The sequence below is a fragment of the Podarcis vaucheri genome (genome assembly GCF_965113315.1).
Source record: "Podarcis vaucheri genome assembly, chromosome: 7".
Classification (NCBI taxonomy): Eukaryota; Metazoa; Chordata; class Lepidosauria; order Squamata; family Lacertidae; genus Podarcis; species Podarcis vaucheri.
Window position 1 is genome coordinate 28,219,986 of NC_138765.1, and position 10,981 is coordinate 28,230,966.

The 10,981-nt window shown below is 45.3% G+C and overlaps 1 protein-coding gene across 4 annotated transcripts; it reads left to right on the forward strand.

The window, feature by feature from the left end:
- The first annotated feature begins 17 nt into the window (after positions 1 to 17).
- On the forward strand, positions 18 to 10,630 carry LOC309537232 (veficolin-1-like). Of its 4 annotated transcripts, none has more exons than XM_082231928.1 (8): positions 18 to 151; positions 2,021 to 2,161; positions 3,317 to 3,370; positions 5,217 to 5,261; positions 6,103 to 6,239; positions 8,128 to 8,257; positions 8,542 to 8,676; positions 9,298 to 10,630. In XM_082231928.1, exons 1-8 carry the CDS (start codon positions 52 to 54, stop codon positions 9,543 to 9,545), a joined length of 990 nt encoding a protein of 329 aa, XP_082088054.1. In that variant the 5' UTR covers positions 18 to 51; the 3' UTR covers positions 9,546 to 10,630. The 4 variants fall into 4 exon arrangements, with proteins under 4 accessions (XP_082088054.1, XP_082088055.1, XP_082088056.1 ...); XM_082231929.1 differs by having other exon boundaries at positions 6,106 to 6,239; XM_082231930.1 differs by lacking the exon at positions 9,298 to 10,630 and adding an exon at positions 9,131 to 9,291.
- Positions 10,631 to 10,981: the final 351 nt, after the last annotated feature.

Consider the following 10,981-nt stretch of genomic DNA (forward strand, 5'->3'; position numbering starts at 1 on the left):
AGCTTTTAAAAGTGGCTGGATGAGCACCGGAGGCGGCTGCCAAAGGACAAGATGGCAACCTGGATGAGCCTTTTCTTAACTCAGTTGACCTTCATTGCTGCATCTATAAAGGGCAGCTTGGCAGAGGACCCAGAAACTAGCTGCTGTGCACGTGAGTGTGACTTGGGAGGGGGCAAGAGGTGTTTGTAGAAATGGCCAATGCTCAGCTCTAGCCCTCATCAGGCTCTTCTGTGATGACAGAAGCTGCCTTAAACCAAGACAGGCCATTGGTCCATCTAGCTCAGTCTTGTTTTCAAAGATGCTCTATGGGGGTTCAGGCAGGGAGTCTCTCCTAGCCCCACCTGGAGATGCTGGAGACTGAACCTGGGACCTTTTGCATGCAAAGGAGGTGCTGTCCCACTGAGCTACATTCTTTCCTTCCTTAGCTGATTTATCTGAGGACTGGCAACGGGGTGATTTCCATCCCCATCAAGCTCTCTGTATAGACAGCACTGTGTTTTGTGTATGTGTGTGCGCGCACACACACATGCACACAGCACTGCCAAAATGAGTGCGAGTGCAAAGAAAATTTGCTTGGTGGTGGATGGATCAGATTCTTGAGGTGGGGGTTAGCTACCCCTTTACCTCTCCAGAGTGAATAGCCAGCAACCAGTCTTGCTAACATGGTTCAGAATCCTTGTCTCCAGCGCATCTTTAATTCCATTGTTTTGCATGGGCACAGCCCTGATGCTAGAATGCTGCAGGCTGAGGTCTGGCACATCCTTAATTGCCCTGGGTGGGGCTAACAAAGATGCGCTGGCTCTGCCCAGTGATTCACCAGGATCTACCCACTGGGCATATCTAGAAGTGTCCCTAATTTCATCTGTCACACACTGAAGGGTATGATCTCAACAAGGCTTGTTTGACCTGTCAGAGACCATTTACAGTGGCCGAAATTAAAAACAACAGTGTCTGTCAATTGCTCTGTAGCTGAGGCAGTAGTGTTGTGGTCAGCTGACAAGCTTTTGGGATGGAATTGATGAGCCCTCATAAATAAAAATTATATTATTACCTGTACTTCACCCTGAGATCCTAGGTTGGGTTGCTACAATTCAAAACACAGCATAGAATCAGAGAATTGAAGGGGTGGAATTCCAAAACCCAGGATGCACAAACAGATGATTCCAGGATATTGTGTCTGAAAGATACCAACACAGTAAACACAGTGTTTTTTAAAAAAGCAAGTTACCCCAAAAATAAAATCATTAAAAGAGGTTGGATCCTGAAAATATGCTTCTCCCATGTGAAAGTTGTTTTTCTAGCATTCCGCCAAAGCTGTGTAGTGAATACAACTCTGTGGGGAGAGAGTTCTACAACTTGGGGGCTGCGACAGCTTTGGAGGGCGGCGGAACAAGCAAGAGGGGACCCTCTGCCTATCTTAAACACCCAGGGAGGTCTGTAGTGAAGAAGGCGGTCTTTCAGGTATTTGTGGCCTGATTCGTTTAGGGCTTTAAACGCTCGGTCCCTGCTCCTGCCAACCTAGCTAACACCTTGCATTGGTCCTGTAAAACAAAAGCATCTAGCCCGAAACTGAATTTCAGTGCATAGGTACAGCCAGGGACACCTGTACCTGAATAACAAAAAAATGCTGTATTAGGCAACATCCCCCACCAGTCCTGCTTTGCACCTTCCTTGAGAGCTTTGGCCTGGCTGAAAAGTGTACTTCAAGATAAGTACCCATTGGCCTGAATCAAGAGGGATCTGTGAGCATGTGTACAAAGTAGCTACCCTACAAAGGTACAATTCGCATTCACTGCTCTGCCCACCCCTGAAATGTGGCCCCTAACAGGTTAACTTGAAGGGAAAGTGGCTCTCAAGTTGTGCTGGAGTGTAGGGGCAGCTCTGACCTTGAATGGCTCCTGATCTTGAATGCACAGCATCCTGCTGGGAAACAGAAAACTTTGCCTTGTGACTGCCAAGTTCTCAGAAAGCTGTGGCCCTAGAACCGTGTTTGAATCATTGCATCATTTTTGTTTTCCAGAGCTAAAAGGGCTGTCTGAGTGTGGGCCAGACAAGAAATTCTTTTTCCAAGGCCAGCCTGGGACTCCTGGGATCCCTGGCATACCCGGAACAATTGGATCACCTGGAGCTAAGGGAGATCCTGGCCCTCTGGGGCCCCCTGGTAAGAGGACCCCATCAACATCCAGGTGGAAAAGGCCACTCGCCCTTGCATGTCCCAATTGAAGTGTTGATTTTGTTGTTTGCATTTCTATCCCACCTCTTTCTCCAAGGTGCTAAAGGTGGCATCCCTGTTTCTCCCCCACCTCATTTAATCCCCACATTAACCTTGTGAAATAAATTAGGCTGAGAGGCACTGACTGCCCAAAAGGTCACCCAGTGGGCATGGTGAAATGGGGATTTGAACTCTGGTTGCCCGGGTTCTAGATTGGCACTCCAACCACTAAACCTCACAGATGTAGAACCAGCTGGACTCTTCTGTTGTTTCTGCTTAGCACAGCCACCATCAAAAGTAGCACCCTCAAAAGATGGGGCACACCAGTTAGACTACCCCTTCTTCTGTAAAAATAATTTCCCCTTTCCAGAATTTCTTGCTTCAAAATGAACTCAGAAGAGCTCATTTACCCTCCTCTGTCCGATCTCAGTGTGGGGTTGTTGGGTGGCCAATGCTGTGCCCTCCTGATCTTGTTTGACTCCCAACTCTGATATGCGGAGAGATAATGCATCTCTGCTGGGAGGGGATTCCAACAGTTAGGGAGCCGTGACTGAGAAGGCCCTGCTATGAGTCACTGTGACACGAGCCGTAGTTAAAGGTGGAACCAGTTTTTTTTTCTGGGGGTACACAGGGGAACCCATACCCCTAAACATTTTGTGAATCTAAGTTTGGCCTCATTGAGGAGCAGTATTTCAATAGGAGTAGGAAAATGAAAGTACCCCTAAACATTTTTTTTTAGAAAACAGCACTGGGTGGAAATATTGGCAGGGCAGATCTCAAAACTAGGACTGGTATATTCCTGGGAGAGATGCTACTTCAAGTATGCTGGCCCCAAATTAATCTAGGGCTTTTTCATTCTTGGTGGTCTTTATACGAGCTACTATTTAAGAACTGATGTCTGAGTTTGCTTTCCACCCCCCTCTTCCTTCCTCCTCCTGTTTTCCTTTTGTGTCGCCTCTTTTGGGGTGTGAGCTGAGCCTGTGAGCAGAGACTGCCTTGTTTTAGCTGATTGTGCGAAAGCTGCTCTGGGAGACTTTTCAACTGAAGAGCGGGTTAAAAATGCTTCACTTAAATACATACATAAAACCCTTCTCTTTCATTCAGGTGAGAAGGGCTCCCCTGGAGAGCATGGAAAAGCCGGACCCAAAGGAGACAAAGGTACAAGAGGCATTTCTTCTAACTCTGTGGACCAAACTAGATAGGATGTTTGGCCCTGGTTTGTTTTTTTCTTTTCAAAATTGGTGGTGGTTGTGTATGTGCGTGCCCTTGATTAGGACTGCAGCACAAGGTGGAGAGGGGTTTAACCCTTCACCATAACCATGGTTCTAGTCTGCATTGTAGGGGTCCTGGACTTGCGGTTTTTTGCTTTGGTATCCGTGGGAATTTCCCTCCCCATGCAGACAGCAAGAACAGGGGGGGAGATCCAGATCAGGACTGTCAAGGGGTTCAAGAACCTTGACAGAACCTGAGAAGAGCCTGTCGGGTCAGGCCAATGACCCATCTAGTCCAGCACCCTGTTCTCTCAGTGGCCACCAAGGTGCTTGTGGGAAACCCAGTGGTTTCTGGGAACTGCCATTCAAAAGCATCACTGCTTCTATAAAGTGATGGACTGGCTAAGTTATCATCAGCTCAATGCTAGGTTTAAGATAGATAACAAAACAGAGTTTTGCAGACCAGCGATCACAATTCGAAAGGGATTTATTAGGTTCCAAGGTTAAAATTCTTTCTAAAATGTACAAATTATTACTTGAATGGGAGACAAAGGAGGAGTTGGACAAGTCATCTATGATTAGTTGGGCTAGGGATGTGGGACACAATATTAATTTAAACTTATGGGAACATCTATGGACAAACAACTTGAAATTTCCGTCATGCTATACTTTAAAGGAAAACAATCTAAAGATGGTTCACAGGTGGTACTTGGCACCAAATAGGTTGGCAAAGATGCTTAAATCACAGAGTGATAAATGCTGGAAGTGTAAAAAAACAGTAGGAACAAGTTACCACATGTGGTGGTCTTACAGTGTGATTAAAGAATCCTGGGAAACAATTTATAACGAGCTCAAAAAATGTTTACAAGATCCTTCCCTTCCTCCTGGGCATAACAACATCTGAAGCCCCAAAGAATCAAATGAGTCTGTTGCCATATGCTACCATTGCTGCTCTGATTTTACTGGCACAAAAGTGGAAAACGGACGCAGTGCCAACAAAAGATGAGTGGCATCACAAATTGTTGGAGCTGGTGGCTATTCTACAAATAGAATAAGAAATAGAGATGACAAAAAACTGGAAGTTATAAATAGAATATATGAAAAATCATTATAACAAGATAATTAACCTAGCAGGGTGTGAGTAGTTATAGCGGCGTAAGTTATAACAAGAGGCAAAGAGAGGAAGAATGAAATATTTAGATAAACAAGAAGACGAGGTGGGGAAAGGATTAGAATTTGTTCAGTCTTCTTTTAAAGCCTTCCAGCCCTGTGGTGGTCACAATCTAAACTGTTCAAAGCCTTGCAGTTATTTACTAAAGAAAGTGGGTGCAGCAGGATCCACCAGCACACAAGGACCAATCACGTGGTAAATGTCACATCTTGAGTTTAGGATTCTTTTCACATGTGAACTTGTTTTTACATCTGGAAACGTTTTTTAATTGTTGTTATTGTTTATGCTTTTGCTGTGAAATTGCTTTGAGATACCTTACGGGAAGTGATTCATAAATGGCAGTAAATAAATAAATGGGCTGGCATTTGCAGGTGACACTAAGCCAAACCATGGTTTAGCCAAACATGTGAACGTGTTGTTTCTCAGGAGAAGATTGTGCCTCCCTGCTCCTTTAAACTCAGTACAGCACAACAGCTAAGCCAAGGTCTGGCTTAGCATGTGGTCTGAAGCCAGGGTTGTGGTTAAACTCTTTCCTTTACTGCATTTGAAGTGAGTGCTAGCTACATGTGACCCTCATGCTGACCTCACTAACCAAAGGCTGTTTGTTTTCCACCCCCTATAGGAGAAGCTTGTGCTTTGGACTGCGGAGGCAGCTCCCAGCAACAAGGTAGAGCCTTTCCTCATCCAAGCCATGCTTATGCCCTATCTGCACAATGCATTTAAAGCAGGATCACACCACATAAGCAGAATCACCATTAATTGACAATAAAAAAGTATGAAAGGAAGGGCTTTCTGCCCAAGACTCTGGGAAGCTTAATAGAAAATACTGGGCTGTAGGAACAAAGAGTCAGACCTGGGATAAGGCAGCTTCCTACATTCCTAATTTGTGCACAGGCCATAATTCATAACACCTGCTTTGCATGTGAAAAGTCCCAGGTTCAGTCCCTGGCATCTCCAGGTAAGCCTGGAAAAGACTCTTTTTCCAGAAAAGAGCATATGCTAGTCACTGTACGTAGATCAGCCTCCAACAACCTGGTGCCTTTCAAATGTTTTCACTACTGCTCCTGTCATCTCTGATCATACATATGCCATGGTGGCAGAGGCTGATGGAAGTTGGTCCATCTGGTGGGTACCAGGTTGGGGATGGGTGATGTAGAAAATACTAAACTACATGGACCAATGGTTTGATTTGCTTCAAAGAATTCTGGGCACTGTAGTTGACCCCTTGCAGAGTAACAATTGCCAGCAGCCCTTAACAGAAGACAGTGCGCAGAATTATTTGAAGGAAATCATGTGCTTTGAATGTGCTGCAAGGTAGAGTGTGTACGCAGCCTAGGTGTGCATACATGCATGCCTACCCACACAATCCATATAGTGGCAATTAGCCTTTGAGATTACAAGATAGCAGCTATTCACATCTCTTCAGTGGGAGTTAAGCACAAGTCAGTGAGAGGCATCTGCTCATCAGATGGCTTGTCGACCTGACATAAATCTCCTTGTTTTTTGAGAAGGCCCAAGAGCCAAGAACTGCAAAGAGCTTCTAGACCAGGGCGAGACCCTAAGTGGGTGGTACACCATCTTCCCCACAGCTAAGAAAACACTGGCTGTCTTCTGCGACATGGAGACTGATGGAGGAGGCTGGCTGGTGAGTCTTGCTGCCCCTGTGCAACCTGCCTGATAGCTCTAAAACAGGCATCCCCAAACTCGGCTCTCCAGCTGTTTTGGGACAACTCCCATCATCCCTAGCTAACAGTGGGAGTCAGTGTGGTGTAGTGGTTAAGAGAGGTGGACTCGTAATCTGGTGAACCGGGTTCGCGTCCCCGCTCCTCCACATGCAGCTGCTGGGTGACCTTGGGTTAGTCACACTTCTCTGAAGTCTCTCAGCCTCACTCACCTCACAGGGTGTTTGTTGTGGGGGAGGAAGGGAAAGGAGAATGTTAGCCGCTTTGAGACTCCTTCAGGTAGTGATAAAGCAGGATATCAAATCCAAACTCTTCTTCTTCTTCTTCTAATAGGACCCGTGGTCAAGGATGATGGGAATTGTAGTCCCAAAACAGCTGGTGGGCCGAGTTTGGGGGTGCCTGCTCTAAAACAAGCCCTCCAAATGTTGCTGGACTACAAATATAACGAATATAACGAAATATAGTCATCAACGAACATAACGAAAGTAGTCATCAACAATAAATAGAGCATCTTGATGTACACAAATTGATAAACCATAAGATCTAAAAAACAAAGATACAAAATATATCAAAAACAGCAACAACCCCCCCCCCCAACAACCCCCCTAAACAATATCTCAGCCTAAGAGTCTGTTCTTAGCTTTTTGAAGCTGGAGTCAGTCAGGGCCCCACTCTTCCAGGCCAAATGGAAAAGGTCTTCTAGGACTCACAACCAAGGTGGGTCCTGACTGTTGGCTACGTTGGCTGGGGCTGATGGGACTTGGAGTCCAACAACACCTGGAAGGCCACAGATGCCCCATCCCTGCTCTAGAAAGAAGACTGTGGCCATGGTGCTCACACTGTGCCTGAGAAATCTATGTCATTTCCATTGGGCACCTAGAACAATTCTGTCAATAGATGCTTGTTAAACATGAACAGCAGTAAAACTGTATGGCATCTCACTATACTGAATACAATAAGATGGGTCACTGGGGATTAAATTGGTCTTCTTTCATCACTGACCAAAAAGATGTTACAGGACATGCTGGGTTTTTTGTTGGTACAGTGGTACCTCGGGTTAAGTACTTAATTCGTTCCAGAGGTCCATTCTTAACCTGAAACTGTTTTTAACCTGAAGCACCACTTTAGCTAATGGGGCCTCCCACTGCCGCCGGAGCACAATTTCTGTTCTCATCCTGAAGCAAAGTTCTTAACCCGAGGTACTATTTCTGGGTTAGCGGAGTCTGTAACCTGAAGCGTATGTAACCCAAGGTACCACTGTATTGTTATTGTAGTTAAGGGTTGAGTGGTTCAGGAGATTAAGCCCATTCCTGTCACGAATGAATGTCACCAATAGCTGCCCTCCTCCATGTGCATCTACCTTACACTACATAGGAGGTCTACAGAGATATTCATGGATGGAACTCAAATTCCAAACTGTGAGAAGCTCTAGGGTGGGAACAGGAAATCTCCAGCCCAGGGACCATCGCACATCCCATTCACTGCCTAAGGTGAAATATGAATGTGCCACCATGCCCCTCCCCCTTACCTGAAAAGCTGAAGAGACAAGATCTCTCCTGAAAGCAGCACTACGGCGTCCACCACCAAGGCGGCTGCTTCACCTTGCCTCTTTGCCAGGCTGCCTCTACTCTAGCCTGAAGGCCAAATGTGGCCTTCCGTGCCTCTCCATTTGGCACTCAGAAGTGTCCCCGAGCCACACCTACCCACCAGCACTAATAACAATACAAAATGAACACCTGAGGCAGAGACCTTTTCATCCATCTAGAAAGGCTTGTAAAAGAAAGAAAAAAGGCTTCGTTTGTTTCTGAAAAGTATGGTTTCAAGAGAAAGCTTGGCCTGTCATCTTCCCAGGTGTTCCAGAGGAGACAGGATGGATCAGTAGATTTCTACCGTGGCTGGGAGTCCTACAAGAGGGGGTTTGGGAACCGAGCATCTGAGTTCTGGCTGGGCAACGACAACATCCATGTTCTCACTAGTTCGGGTAAGGCAGTTTTTGTGTTTCCAGTTGATGACTGGAGTATAGAACTCATGTGCCTTAGCATCTCCTGTGAGAAGAACCCATATTTACCAAAAGGCTCCCTTTTGCTACAGGTATTCCTGTCCTCTCTCGACTCTGACAACCCTATCCGGGTGCTTCCAGACTGACTATGGGGTGGGATTCAATCACATCCTAGCAAATTCGGGTTGCATAATAATAGATGATTGGGAGGGCTTGTGCAACAAACCCACTTCATGCTTCCAGTGACTTTTTGTGTTTCTGATTAGGGACACACCAACTGAGGGTTGATGCTGAGGACTTTGCCAAAGTCAAAACTTTTGCCCTGTATACAAGCTTCAAAGTCCTGAGTGAAAATGACAACTACACATTGACCCTGGGCTCTTACTCCAGTGGTGACATGGGTGAGTTACTGGGAGAACCACACTGGGTCTACTCAGCTAGTAAAATGGGCAAGTTCTTTCATCAATGGACAAACATCTAGCATGTTTATGCAAATTATTTTGACATAGATACCATATTCCACAACAGTTTATCCTTCAGTCCTGTGTAAGGCTATATCAAAGCTATTGGTTCTACTTCCGACCCATGTCTCAGTAGTTTTGTGTATATAATCAGAGTCTCTTTCACTCCCTCTTAATAATGAGCTCAGCAAATGTGGATCGAAGAGAGCATGACCGGTTCGGTCGCACAGGGCACAGAGCTTTTGGGGCAGTGCAGCAGGCACCATAACTATGAAGTCCAATGGAAGGCAAGAGGTGTAGGGAGTGGATTTTGGTGATCACCAGGTGCCTTGGAATGTTTAAAAATGGAAAACTGAGGAGAGGTTGCATTGGCCTGTTACAATTTATTTTACAGTCTCCCAGAGGGAGGCATGGCTGGCTACCTGGGACCCCAAAATAGAAGCACTCATGTTACAGAATGAGGATGTACTGCAACAATTTGTTGCAGATCCCACCTGTGCCTTGTATAAAAAAGAAGCCTTCCTTATGTATGCCAAGTAAATTTACATTCCACCTCCCCAGGAGATTCTCTATCTGTGCACGACAACATGCCATTTTCAACGCGGGACAAAGATAATGACAACAGTGTCTCCAGCTGCGCAGAAGTCTACACGGGTGCATGGTGGTATGGGGACTGTCATCATTCTAATCTCAATGGGCTCTATCTCAAAGGCGAACACAGCTCTTATGCCAATGGCATCAACTGGGCTGCTGGGAAGGGTTATCATTACTCTTATAAATATGTGGACATGAAAATAAGACCAGAGTAGGTAGTGAAGAAAAGGTCTAGTGTAGGCTGGGTGCTTTACAGCAGAGGGCCTGGGCACTACTTCAGCTTCAATCTCTTGTGCATTCTCCAGTTTTAACCCGTGAGGCAGCCTGAATTAGGAGACATCTTCACAAAGGTAACACCTGAGTTATCCTCCTTGCCCCAGTCTTGATCCAATAAGGTTATCAGTAAGGACTAGGGGAGCAGGCACCTTCTGTAGCCTTAGGTCAGGGATAGGGAAGGTGTGACTCTCTAGATGTGGTTGGGATTCCAAACTCCCTCCTATCAGCCTCAGCCAGCAGTCAAGGATGGTAGTTGTAGTCTAGTGACAGCTGGAGGGCCATAGTTTCCTCATCCCAGTCCTGCCAAACAATCTTTAACTGCAAACAAGCACACATAGTCCTACTTTATATTAGATCCTGAATCTACCCCTTCTGCAGAACCGCCCTTCCCCATGCATCCAATAGCTGATGTCGGTGGAAGATTTGGATACAAGAACTTGATTTAAAGTAAGCTACGTTACTGAGGATCTTGGTACAAGAAACTGTACGGATTGTGGTCAATGCATTGACGGCTATTTCTGATAACTCATAGCAGGTCAGCCTGAGATAGAACTGGTATAGTTGTGTGCTCACACACATATTTTTAAAGTCTTAATAAGGGCCTATTTCCTATGTTTCTTCACCACTTAACAAAACCAAACTTAAAAGCCATGACTTCATATGGAAAATGAGACATAGAGTCATACCTCTGTATTGCAACCAGCCTTTATCTAGATATCCCCTACATCCCTAGGCAGGATAGGAGCTGCCTTCAAGAGCTTTTACAGGCTCAACCCTGTCAGGGCATGGTCCACAAACAATAAATGCTGACTATTTGGCAATTCAGAATGTATATCGCTTCTTAGGTTTGACTTTTGGCTGGAGAATGCCTTAGAATTTTTGCAGCTAGCTTGACAGAAGCAATTATGGGGACAGCTGTTGCTTTCAGGGACTGTTGTAGCTCTTAATTATTAATATTATTTGTATGAGTATGTTAGCCTGCTCAACCTGTACATGAAAAACAAATAAACAGATTTTAAACAGACATGGTAAAATCTCTAGAACTCTCTTTTCAAGGACGATGATTCTTTAGGCTGCCCTTGGAATTTAAAGGAGTATAAAATACTATAACCATTCCCTACCCTGTACCATACCTGACCCTATAAAAATATGTCTCCTACATTTAGGAGGAGAGGGTGTGGTGGCCTTATATAATTTTGTGAGAAAATATTGGTAACAAATCTTGGTGGGCGGGGGAAGCATGGCATTTGATGCAAAATTAGCCATTGGTAGTTTGGATTTCCATTAACATCCACATACGCAACATACCCTGTAGGAAACACCAGAAGTAAAATATACAGTCACATTCCATATCGAAAATGAAAATAAAATTGCC

Excerpts from the sequence above, each read along its gene's own strand:
- LOC309537232 (XM_082231928.1), top strand. The coding sequence starts at position 52 with ATGGCAACCTGGATGAGCCTTTTCTTAACTCAGTTGACCTTCATTGCT. Across the intron at positions 3,371-5,216 it reads CGGACCCAAAGGAGACAAAG|GAGAAGCTTGTGCTTTGGAC; the intron begins GTACAAGAGGCA and ends CACCCCCTATAG. Across the intron at positions 8,677-9,297 it reads TTACTCCAGTGGTGACATGG|GAGATTCTCTATCTGTGCAC; the intron begins GTGAGTTACTGG and ends CCACCTCCCCAG.